The sequence below is a fragment of the Mus caroli genome, unplaced genomic scaffold (genome assembly GCF_978045245.1).
Source record: "Mus caroli unplaced genomic scaffold, Mus_caroli_1 scaffold_6, whole genome shotgun sequence".
NCBI lineage: Eukaryota > Metazoa > Chordata > Mammalia > Rodentia > Muridae > Mus > Mus caroli.
The window spans coordinates 96,123,464-96,136,631 of NW_028227261.1; the positions used below are offsets into that span (position 1 = coordinate 96,123,464).

The 13,168-nt window shown below is 44.4% G+C and overlaps 1 protein-coding gene across 10 annotated transcripts in view; it reads left to right on the forward strand.

Moving 5' to 3' along the window:
* Lpar1 (lysophosphatidic acid receptor 1) overlaps nucleotides 1-13,168 on the forward strand; it is a 114,407-nt gene that overhangs the window by 46,696 nt on the left and 54,543 nt on the right. For 8 of the 10 annotated variants that reach the window (XM_029476808.2, XM_029476807.2, XM_021159985.3 and 5 more), the window contains exon 2: nucleotides 2,604-2,762. In XM_029476808.2, coding sequence (XP_029332668.1) covers nucleotides 2,718-2,762 — 45 coding nt within the window. In that variant the 5' untranslated portion in view covers nucleotides 2,604-2,717. Of the gene's footprint in view, nucleotides 1-1,823; nucleotides 1,852-2,603; nucleotides 2,763-8,016; nucleotides 8,103-13,168 lie in introns of those variants that run through there. The other 2 variants (XM_021159982.3, XM_021159987.3) reach the window with 2 other exon arrangements.

Genomic DNA, 13,168 nt, shown 5'->3' on the forward strand with positions numbered 1-13,168 from the left:
CTCTGGTCAGTCTTTGTACTGTAGCAACTGAAGTTACTTTGAGCCAAATAGTAATAGACTTGATTATGCAGATTAGTGTTTTAGAATAGAATCCCACTTGCTGGCTTTTGGTTGTTGTCATGTTCCTTTTATACTCATTTGTGAATATAGAGAGTTGAAATGAGTTATAAATGCATGAAGATTATGGAGAACTGAAAGTAGGGGTGGACATGAGGTCATGTGTTAGTATAAAACAGTGCACTGCTGGGTTCTATAATTTTCCTGTGGTTGAATCCATATCCTAGAAGTTGCTGTGAAGAACAGAAGGCATCATCCTTTCTCCTGGGTCTTTTGTTTAAATTGTCATTGTCTTTTTCTTTCTCTTTAAAGTAGGGCTGAGGAGACTATCAGCATTGGCTTAGGGTAGCTGTGGAATCCCATGTTGACACCGGGCCACGATGCTTTGCAAAGGTTGCTTGCTGTGTGTCTGTTTATAGAGCAATTACCCATGGCTTACAACAAGTAAAGCCTGACGTGCTTCAGACTATGGTGTGAAGGCATGATACTTATGCAAACATGAAAATGAGAACCTGCAGGCTATAGGGGTGGCTGCATGACCAGAGCATTTCTTACAGAGGCTCCACAGCCTGGAGTGGCTCTAGCATAGCACACTGCGGGATGTAAGAAAGGCCTGGGATTGACTGTCCATGTCCACTGCTCCCACTGCACAAGGCTTAGACCATTTTGCCCCTTGGCTTATGACTTTTGTTATTAAGGCAACTGTCATTCTCCAAGAGTTGAACAATACTCTGGTATCTCCTTGCATACCAGTGAAATTACAAAGTATTTGCAGCAGGGACTGGCGACATCTTGTATGCTCCCAGTTTCCTGTAGATGCTTAGTAAACACATCTGTCCTCCTTTCTTCCCTCTCTCCTCTTCCATTCCCTCCCCCTCTATCAGTTCTTCCTTTTCTCCCTTCTCCCATTACCTCCCCCTCTCGTTTCTTCCTCTCCTTCATCTCTCATCTCTCTTTCTCTTCTTTCCTTCCTCTTTTCAAGCCAGAGCCTTACTTATGTAGTAAGCCTAGCACCGAACTTTTGATCTTCCTGCTTCTGTCTCCTAAGGGTTGAGATTAGAGGTGTGAACCATCACGTGCCTTCCTTACTAAATCTTTTTTGAGAGATTGCTAGTTGGGATGAAAACACAACGTTTAGAAGAAGGGAATGTGCATAGCTTCTTCAGGGGAGAGTTTTTCCTTTATGGACTCAATTGTATTGCTCCTGTGATTATGGCACTCAACCTCACACCCCTATTTTTGAGACAGGGCTTCACTGTATAGCTCTGGCTGGCCTGGGGCTCACTTTGTAGACCAAGATGGCCGTGAACACACAAATAACTTCTTGCCTCTGCCTCTTGAGTTTGATTGAAGCTTCGGGGCACCACCCTGGCTAATCTTTTGACAGAATCAAGGTCCTACTTTACTGCTGGGAGCGTAGTGAACCAAGGCATGAGAAAAGAATGGTTTTTACTTTCTGGTGGCTTATCTCCCTCCCCTTGAGAATTTCAAAGGAGTTTGGAAATGCTCTCTCCCTTACCTGTTGGTGAAGGTGTCTGATTTATAACACACTCCACCTCCCTGAGTCCCTGATTCTTCCTGTCACTTACTCGTGTGATGACCCTTGAATCTCTACAATGTTCACCAAGTTCTTTGAGGAAATGTAAATATAGAATTTTATCCCTTTCTTATATTGTAGTGAAAATGCACAGTTCTCTAGAATCCCTTTCTCAACACTCAAGGTTGTTTTTGGTTTTGTTTCCACAAAAGGGTAGGGAGAAGCAAGGCTGGACTGTGGTCATCTCCAACCACTTGGTGGGTTCTTCTCATTACTCTTTGTATATAGATGATCAGATCTCAAGATTTTAAGAAATCATTATAGTATATATCAATATATTATTATATATTATACTATTGTTAGGTTAAGAAATAATTAAGAACAGTAAGGTAGCTTCTCTTGATGCAATCTCCTTGTGTTCCCAACTTGATGCTATTTCTCTAGAACACCCAGCTGCTCCCCAGAACATCCAGCTGCTCCCCAGAACATCCAGATGCTCCCCAGAATATCCAGATGCTCCCCCAGAATATCCATCTGCTCCTCAACATCCAGCTGCTCCCCAGAATATCCAGCTGCCCCCAGAACATCTAGCTGCTCCCCAGAACATCCAGCTGCTCCCCCAGAATATCCAGCTGTTCCCCAGAACATCCAGCTGCTCCCCAGAATATCCAGCTGCTCCCCCAGAATATCCATCTGCTCCTCAGAACATCCAGCTGCTCCCCAGAATATCCAGCTGTCCCCCAGAACATCCAGCTGCCCCCCAGAACATCCAGCTGCCCCCCAGAACATCCAGCTGCCCCCCAGAACATCCAGCTGCTCCCCAGAACATCATGTGAGCAGATGCTAAGGGAGTCATGATTTTTGATGGCAGATCTGCCTCAGCAGACCCCTGTGTTCATACAGCTCATATTCGGTTCTTCTGAGTGACTGTTGCCACATCTAGATGGTGACCTTTCCTTGCCCATGAAAATCCTCTCTACTTATTCTGGGATTCCTTGTGTTTCCACAGCCTTACAGTTCCTCCTAGCATGACTGAGATCTGATCAGCCAACCCACGCATCGCTTCTTGTGTCTGGCACTGCAGTGCAGGGGCCTCTTCATTGCCCCAAACTACAGCACTGTCATGGCAGCTGCCTCTACTTCCAGCCCTGTAATTTCACAGCCCCAGGTAAGTGCTTTGACCTGGTCTATGTTTTTGTTAATCATAGCTTTGGGACATAGTTAATCTGAGTATAAGAAAGTATGCTTTTCTCTGGAGAATCGTACACACCTCTTATTGTCATGTGGCGGGTACTTAGGTGGCATGCTTGAGAGAGAAAGAGAGAGAGTGTGTGTGTGTGTTTGGGAAGCAGCTGAAAAAATGAGCTGGCCCCTGCTCACAGGGGGACAGATTTACCACACTGAGGACACCCAACTGTCACTACTGGCATCCAGTTCCAAAGCCAGACAAGTCAGAAGTCAAGTCTCCTCCCCTCCTCTTATTTACTCTTTCTTTTCATGGGGAGGATGATACTACAAATGGTATGTCTCAGTTCGACCTAATCTTACAATAAGCCCCCCAAGATGGCTTCATTGTTCTTTTCCTGTAATTATTATTTTGCCTTGGCCCATTCTGGGAAATTTGAAAGCAAAATGGAGTCCTAGAAATTTCTGAGCAGTAGTCCTGGGAAGTATTTTGGCTGTCCGTGGGGAGCAGTAATTCTGCAAGGACATCTTCTTTGTTTAGATCATGGTGTGACCTGTTGCTTTGCTTATGACCTGTCCTTCAGTCTCAGCAGGCAGGGTGGTGCAGTGGGAGGGAAACAGACTTGGAATCATTCAGTCCTGGTTTCATCTCCCTGGGCCTTAGACCGATGCTCTCCCTGCCCCATCCCAGCTTCACACTCTGCTCAGGTTACCGTCCTTCATACAATGCTTCAATGGCTGAAACAGTAGCCTAGATGGGAGGCCCTCAAGAGAAACCCAGTGAATGTAGGTTCTCACTTGCTTTCCCTTTCTCTTGACTCCTCTGTGTCCAGGGAGGTTTCTCATTTGTGATGGCCATTTTTAGGCAAAGGTTTAAGAAAAATGGGTGCCTTTGAGAAAGAGAAGTTTTAACGTTGTTTATAATTAGTGCACAAAATACTGGGTTTCATTATGACATTTTCATACATACATACCATTGCACTTTGCATTTCACTTATGTGCCTTCTTCTGCCCTGCTTATACCCCTCTTACTGGTACCCTTTCCCCCTTCCACACACCCCCTTCCATTTTCATGTATTATATATATATATATATAATATATATAATATATATGTATGGACTGTATTTATTATTTTTATTACTGTGCTAAAACACCATGACCAAGGCAACTTAGAGAATGCAGTGTTTATTTGAGCTTCTGGTTCCAAAGAAGAGTCCAGCACCATCACGGAAAAGCAGCTAGAGCAACAAGCTGAAGGCTCGCTTCTTGAAACACAAGCAGGAAGCAGAGGGTGATGTAGAAGTAACTCGAGTCTTCAAACTCTCTTGGCCCAGTTCCAGTGACATCTTCCTCCAGCAAAGCCACACCTCCTGAGTCTCCCAAACAGTGCCACCAAATGGGACCAAGTGTTCAGCTCCTCGAGCCGATGGGGGCATCCCACAAACCACCACGTGGGCATATTTTATAATCTAGATTCTGAATATGAGGGAACCTGCAAGCTTTTGCCTTTCTTTCCCCATTTCCCAGTACTCTTCCCTCCCTCTCTCTTTAGAATACCTCCTCTCCCCTCATTGTTCTCCTTTTACTTCCATGCCGAACACACACACACACACACACACACACACACACACACACGGTGTGTAATCTGAGGGTTTCCCGAGGACCAGCCACACTGATTGAAGTTTAAATCTTGATGGATCAGCATGTTGTATCCTTTTTTCAGTCTCATTTAGAAGGTTATTATATTTTTGTTCATATTTAAAGTAAGAATGTCTGGGGATTTTGTTGCTGTTTTGTTGTTGTTTTAAGAAGTCAAGAAAGAGAGGGAGAAAGAAGAAAGGGTCACTTCTCAGCAGTTCTCACCTGTGGGTTGCAGCCAGTTCCGGGGTTGAATGACTCTTTCACAGGGGTTACATGTCAGATATCCTGCATATCAGATATTTATATTATAATTCATAGCAGTAGCAAATTTACAGTTATTAAGTAGCAACGATATTAATTTTGTGATTGTGGGTCACCACAACATGAGGAGCCACACTAAAGAGCTGCAGCAGTGTTAGGGAGGTCGAGAACCACTGCTATAGGTTAACTTGGAGGGTTTCCACCATGGGTAAAACCCTTGCTGCTCTTTAAAGCTTTCCGTGGTTTCTGGGCTGTTGGATGCCTCGTGTCTTCCCCTCATGCCATTTCTCTTTTGTTGGATGCTTCCTCACTGTTTCAACACTGGACTTACCTGGGTGTTTGGTTTCATTACTCTCAGTATGTTGGGGACTTAGAGGATGGGTCAAGAGATTTAGTTTGTGTTACTTTAGGTTACCAGTTCAAAGCCCATGGCAGCTGTTCCTGATAATGACTATTCTTAGCCTCTGCCTTGTGTGTGTGTGTGTGTGTGTGTGTGTGTGTGTGTGTGTGTGTGTGTGTAGTGAGTTAGGCCTGAGCACAGGCTTCCCTGACCAGGCATTTCAGCCTCCATCACGCCATCATTGTCGTTTGTCAGCATTTCCAACATGGAGTTACCTACCATCTTCCCTGTCATGTAAACTGCTATGGGTTTGTGAGTAATATAAATGCTTTGAAGTGACTCATTCCATCAACATGTCCAACACTATCCAAAGTAGAAAGAGATCCTATTTAAACCAAACACCTAGGGAAATAGATGCTCTTGAAGACTTTCTGTGGGTAAAACTGGTACATCAACGAGGCAGTATTAACTAAAGTCAGAAACCTTTGCAGTCACACTAGTGTCTAAACACACGAGACCAGGGCAGAGTGTGAACAAGATAGTCATGGGAAGAAGTTCAAAACTTCCTGACTATTCAGCAGTGGTTGGTTATTAATAAAGCCAGGTACCTGGATACAATTTAAATGTCATATAGCAGTTTAAACACGAGCATATCGACATGGCTGTGTTGTCATAAGACACCTTATAAAGGGGAGAGAAAGCAAGATGTAGAATAATCCTCACAGGAAGAGATCATTAAAGCGATAAAACAAGACCATGTGTTTTTAAGGACAAACATATGGCTCGTAAACAGAAGAGCAGAGGGAAAAAGCCAGCGCATACATTTTCAATAGAATTCTATTGCCCCCCAGAGGGCCCAAATTGGATCTGGGGAGATGGTAAGTCCCGCCAAAGCTTAACCCTACCCTAAAGAATCATATTTCATAGCATTTTACTTCTTTCATTAGGGAGAATTTAAATTTAATTAAAAATCTCTCCTTGAGGATCATTATTGAAAAATAAATAAAAATGTCACGAAACGCAGCTTTTCGGAAGCAAATGTGTGGGCCCTGGGGTCACACTGCTTGAGTTCAGGCCCTGGCTCTGACACTCAGGGCTGAGCCGGAGGGAATATGTTCACGCTCTCAGTGCCTCCACATAAGCGCTTACAAAACAAGCAGAGCAGTCGAGAGGCCAGCCTTCTGGCAGTGCTTGAAAAATGTCACGTGCAATTACACTCTCAGCTCAGAACAATGGCTGGTGCATATTGTCCGTGCGTGTTGGTATGTATGGTAGGTGTTACTGCTTGGCAATAGGACAGGCCTCTACACGCAAGAATAAATAAGATTAAATAAGGTCGTTGCCGTGTTAGAGTTCAGAAACATGGTGGAAGATAGACAGCTGAGAAAGGGACATCTTAAAAGTTATCACGACACAGGAAATATTGCTCTTCTGGGACTGGCACTTGGGCTTCTTGCAGGAAGACCACCAGATCAGGAGCCCGTGTGTGGATATGAGCTGTTTTGATGGGGATGCAGAAAGAGCATGCGCAAATGCCCAATGGGCTATGGGGAGGAAGCCCAGCTTCAGGATTGATCAGAGTGAGCACTGCGTGGTAGGGCCTGAGGCTGCCCCCAGAGGCTCCTCTACCAGGCCACACGGTCTGATTGTAGGATTGTGAAGAATCCTGTGAGGGGCTGGGTCAGTAGCTCGGTGGTTAAGGGTGGGTATTGCTCTTGGAGAGGGCCTGTGTTTGAATCTCATCACCCACACTGGGAGGCTGACGGGTCTGTAACTCCATCTTCAGAGGACCCAAAGCTTTCTTTTGGTCTCTGAGGGTACCTGTACTCGTGTGTGTGTGCGTGTGTGTGTGTGTGTGTGTGTGTGTGAAAGATAAATCTCCTTAAAACAAATCAACCCTAGCATTTGGGGAGCTTGTCAAGTTCCATCATGATATAATATTTGCACTGCAGAAATTGGCAGACCCTGAGTATTAGAATGGGTGGGTTATTAACTCAGGAATTTTGCAGGGCCTTAAAAGCCATAGTAAGGAAGTGAAAAATGATCTTAACAAAGCCTTGTCTAGCACATGGAAGGCTCTGGATTCAATCTACAGTCATACACACACACACACACACACACACACACACACACACACACACAGCCTGTATAGTTTAACAGATATTACCCAAGTTTTAGAGTCCTAGACCTGTGTTTGAACCTGGACTTGACTATGCTCTGGGGCAAATTCTGGGGCAATGTCAATCCCATTGAGTAGGTCTCATCCTCACCCTATGCTGGTGTTAGTAGGAGTTGCTGATACTTGGGAACTGGGCTATTTGGGAGGAGTCAGTTGCAAGCTTCAGTAATTAGATCACAGAACAAGTTGGCTGTCTTTCAAGTTGAGATGCAGACCTTTGGGTCCCCTGGCTGGAGCATCCTAGCTTTGGCCACGATGAATCTCCTGATTACAGGCCAACCCTTCCTTTCAGCTTTGCACACTTGGGATTTCCTTCAAGGTGGGCTTGCCTGTGTGTCTCAGCCTGCAGTGATGTCTCCTCTCTGATTAGCTATCATCTCCTGGTGGAGAGAAGGCTCAAATTATACAAAGCTAGCATCTTTTTAGCTGGCACATAATGAGCAGCTCTCATGGTGCAGTCACCTTACCCTGACATTATCCAGCCTGGAACGTACATTCTGATGGACCCCCATGGCATAAACTCACATTCAGGTGCGAAAGGCCTGATCATCTCTTTCCAAGGCAAAGGCAACAATTGGAAGAAAAAAAGAAAAGGCTATGGTTTTTCTGTTTGTTTTTCCATTCATCTGGTAACAAAGGCCATTTTCTAGTGAAGGCTGCCTAACACCAGACATAAACTAATTAATATGAGCAAATGGCCTGTGATTGTTTCAAATAACAATAGGGAAGAAAGCACTCATTGTCGCTCTTGCTGGGATCTCTGTTTAGTCAGCCTGGGATCGGCCTTGTGCTTTGAAGTCAGACCAGTCTGGCTCTCCACCTTGCCTCTGCTTGGACTGACTCTTAAGATGCAGAAGTGTTTGCTTGTACTGGGCCAGCACCAGGTCCTGACACAGCTAAGGTGAGTCCTAGTAGGGTTGGCACTGATAGTCACGGGAAGTCACCTCAACTGATTTACAGCTACGCTAGTCCAGAGTTGATAAAAAGCTACTGTCAAGGGAACCTGAGGATGTATTTGTAGACAGGAACCAAGGAGTTTGATAATGTATGCCTGTCCTAAGGGATGTTGAGGGGTAGGGTGGGGTGGGTTGGGTTGATGTTGGCTGGGGTGCGTTTGTTTCATTGTGGTTGGTGAGGTTCTGGATGGCAGTCTTAGTTTCAGTCTTAATGGAGGGATCCGTACCTCAATGCCGGAGTATGTCATTTGGCTCCTCCCACCCCCAGCACTGGTGATAGAGGCCCAAATGGGTGTTTGAGAACTTACAGGTTGCTTGGCTGCCACCCCTGGGATTCCAGTGAGGAAGTGACCTTTGCCTTCAGCGTTGGGGATGCTGTTCCCTTCTGCCCTGGAGCGTGAGGTGACATCTGTGTTCACAGTAGTGGCACGGACAGACTTTGGTCCTGTTAAGTGATTTCGGTTGCTTGCATTAAAGGTACAGTGTCTTAGCAGATTGTCCTCTCAGTTCCCAGCTGGTGTTTGGAGCTGTCTGTTTAAAAATCCTTTGTGTTTTAAAAGTCTATGTCTTAGAAGCTTTTGTTTTGAGTTGGATGAAAGCAACTGAGTTCTGCATTAAAACATTGGATATGTAACTCTGAGGTTGGAAAAACTCTCTCCCCACCTCTCCCTTCTTTATTCTCCTCCTCTTTTTCCTCCCCCTCTTCTTCCTCTCTCTCCCCTCCCTTCTTCCCCGTGTGGTGTTTTAGAATCCTGTGTAAAGCGGGTTTTTCAGGCGTTCACAAGCATGATTGTAAGCTCCTTGCACAGCTATCTAGAGTCACTCACCAGTCACCAGCATTTCTCCCTTTCCCCCCCACTCGCTTCACTCGGAGGATAAAGCACTTTAAGCCCCCAGTTTTGCTCCATCCTTCCATCAGTCCTCGTATCTCACTCTTCATCTGCCAGAAATAATTTGTTCATGTAACCGTGATTCCATTATCATACTTAAGCACTGAAAGCAACTGCTGGTATCACATTGTGCTCAATGAACACACAGATCTCTCTAATTTCTTCTCTGAAAAGTCCTTACAGTTGGTGCCCTGTTGTTTTGGAAGACCACTGGGCAGATCCATTTACTCTTCTGTATTAATCCATTCCATGAACTCATACAGTTTAAAAAGACAGTTTCAGTTTTCCTCTTCACTCATAGAAGAAAATGGAAATTAGAAGCAGATATCCCTAATGAAAACTACACAAAATGAGGCACACACCATAGTCCCCCAGGAAGAAAGTTAAGGCAATAGTGTCACTTAAAATCTGACTGCCAAAGAGTCATGCATGCTTTTTATTAGGCTAAAGCCTGAGTAATTAATAGTTGCATGGCATATTGTTATAGTATGAGCCATGGATCACAGTGCGATGTTCCCCGTGGCACACCATGAAGGTGCAGTGTGGTCTGGCTTTACGTACATGGCACCGAGAAAGAGACAGAGTCCATGGGCTTAGGTCCACATAGATTTTGTAAATCTAAAGTATTGTATGCCATGGCTAAGAGGGTTTTCAGTACACGCTTTTCTTCCAGCTTTATTTATTCTTTATTATGTAGAATTAAAACAATGTGCACCATGGTTGAGAGTATGAATGGGAAGCTAAGTGCTTTGTGGCGTCTTTAATAGATACCAGGCAGATGTTAGTTCTCACCATTTCCCCCGCAGTGGTTGTGAGAGTTCTTTGCAGGGAGAAAGTGGTTACCACATATGTTTTGTGTATGTGATGTGCGTTTGTCTTCTGCCAGAAGAGCCATCAGAGGAAAGCCAAGTTAGATAAACACTCTATGGAAAACTCCCATGGGCTGCCAGGAATAAGTGCGTGTAGAGGTAAACACTGAGATTTCTGACTTACTCCATCTTGATTCATGTTTCGATTAGAAGTTGGATTTCTTCTTATATTACTATTTAAATTCATTTATGCTCCCTTCTGTGTTTATAAACTCAGAAGGTTTGAGATGATATCTGATTTTGGAATCTGAGAGTACATTTTCAATTTTTCTTTCCAAAGCTAAAATCACATGGGTGCTGGTGGAGAGCCCAGGGTAAGCCACAAAAGATACCCAACGGCAGGCATCCGTTTATTTATCTTTCTAATATGCCCTTTTAATTGGCTCAGCCTGTACCGGTTAATGAGGCTGCCTCTTTATCCTGAAAGGGCATGTGGCCTTTTCTTTCCCACCCACCGCGGTGGGTGTCCATTTTACACTCCTAGGTTCTCCGGAGCCTTGGATTTTTTGCAGAGTCAGCATATATGTCCAAGAAGCACAATGTCCTATTTTTAACCATAATCATAGGGTCCGGGGGTTGCTGCCTTCTGAGCTCTGAAAGCTGCTGCTGCAAGACTGTCATTAAGGAAATCAGCCTGCCTTTGCTGGGTGATGACCCTGCCACACTGCAGTTTTAGAGTGTCACTTAAGCACTGCCCCGAGGTTAAACTTCCTCAGGTCATAAATCAGAGTGGTAGGCAGGCTGAAGTCTGTGGAGAAGGGAAAGGTGTGTTTTCTTCTACGTGCTTCTTAGCATGAGATAGAGCTATGGTGCACATTCATTTCTGCAGCCTTAGGTTGGCCGTGAAGCAAGTTTCAAAGATACATTCAACCTGAGATATGCATTCAAGCAGAGCTATGAGACCTGGCAGGTAGAAGGATGGGGGTACATGGTTGTTGATGTCCAACAGGCTGCATGACCTCACAGTCAGAGTGGCCAGAGGGTGATTTCCAAACACTGACCACTAGAAGAGCCTGCATCAGCCAGCAAAGAGAGAGGTGTGGGAGTGTAGGTTCAGGTCCAGCTTGGAGACTGTTCACTGGATCAATGCATGAGCCCTCACTCTGCACACTTTGCTCCCGGACTTTACTTAGCACTACCTTAACTACGACTGGTAAGGCAATCAGTGACCTAGACAAAATAATGAACGGGTGGACACAAGAGAACTGCAGCTCAGTGGCACAGGTTGTAGTTCAGGGTTAAGTTGGAGGGCTACGCTGGGTTGTGTAGAGATGCTGTGGTCAGGTGATCCCACCTCTGTGGGACACGGACAAATGGAGGGACGAGATTGCTGGCATCACACTTTCATGAGGAGCTTGGAGCCCTAGGCCACCACCGCACCTGTGTGCAGAAATTCAACCCTCTGGCAGTGGAGAAGATAAAGCAGGCAGGGAGTGCCACTGGCATGAGAATTAGTCAGCAGACCCATGAGACAGTACACATTTAATTAGAACTGGAAACAGTTATTTTATAAGACAGAATTTCACACCTCAGTCCAACATAACCTTGGACTTGTGGTAATTTACCTACCTCATCTTTTTTACATATTGGGGTATAGAAGCCAAAATACCTGGCTTAATCAGAAATGTTCTTTTAAAAATATATTACACTTTTGCCTCAATGGGGGCACATGCCTTTTAGTCCCAGCACTCAGTAGGCAGAGACAGGCAGATCTCTGTGAGTTCCAGGCTAGCCCGATGGGTCTACATAAAGAGTTTCCTATCAGCCAGGGATACACAGTGAGATAGCCAGGGATACCCAGTGAGATGTCTCAAAAAAGAAAAAAAAACCTGAAAAAAATTATTTTATTTATTTACTTTGTGTGCTTATGGTGTGTGTGTGTGTGCATATGTGTGTACACATATGTGTGCATATGTGTACATTCATTTATGCACATGCCATGTCACATATGTGGAGGTCAGAGAACAACTTGCTAGAGTCTGCCATTGGTATCCAGTAGGTGGGATCTGGGCATCGAACTTGGTCAGGCTAGGTGAAAGATGCCTCTTTCTGTCTGCTGGGCCATCTCACCAGCCCCAGAATTCTTTTAAGTACTTCTGTCCAAGTTTTCCCTTAAAGTTATTAAAACTGTCTCTTGATATGTAGAATAGGAAAAGCTGCTTTTTGTTGAATATTTTAATATAATTCTTAGTCCAGTCATAGCAAAAGCAGTTTCCCAGAGCAGGTTTACATGAGGGAACAACAAGAGAAGCAAGAAAAGATGGGAAATCGAAAAGAAATAAGCATTTACTGCCATGTTTAAAAACTGAAACAGAACAAGTTGCTAAGTGTGTTCTGACAGTAAGTAGAACCTGCTGTAGAAAGCTTAATGCACACGGAACGTGGAGTTTCTTTCAGCCTATCTGTTTAGTGACGACAGCATTTCAGAGCCTGCCTGTGCTCCATGGAGGTTCATTCCCAGAGGGTTTTGATTTAAGCCTCAGAAGAGCAGATGTCACAGAAACGAGTAACTGATAGTCTTCAAACAAGGTGACTTCAGGTTGAGCATGGTGGCTTATGCGTCTAATCCCAGGACTCTGGAGGGCAGAGGCAGGTGGATCTCCATTAGGCTGGGGGTTAGCCTGGTCTGCACAGGGAGTTTCAGCCTAGCTAGAACTGTAGAGTGAATCCCATTCCCCCACCTCTGCCTCCACAGGTGACTTTTTCCTCTACAGTTTTTGGATGAAGAAATTATCCACTCTTCTCTTTGTGTGTGCATTTGCTGGTAGAGGTCAGAAGTTCATTCCAGGTGTCCAGAACTGGTAATTTCTTCATCCAGATCAGAAATTAATGTCTATTATTCTCTTTGCATGTGTTTGAGGGTATATTTATGTGAGGAAAGTAGGAATAATTATAGTCTTTCTATACATGTTAGTGTAAGAATAGTGCGCCATATGTATACTGTATACCTGCACCCTCACGGTTAGTGTATGTGGTTTGGCTTTATTTAACTCCTTTTTACTATACTTTCTTGGTTATGATGTAATTTATTCCTTCTCTGGTGGTTCGGTATTTATGTTATATTGCTTCTATACCTTAAATTATAGAATATTGCGTCTCCTTAGGCACACTTGAGATATTTCCCCCGAGGACTCAGTGTCTGATATGTGAATTTGAGTTGGTTTCGTGAAACCATTTTTTCAAAGCTTTTGTGCTGAGTTTTCTCCAGCATTGCATGGCTATCCTTATCAGGCTGTGATTTTTAGATTTACT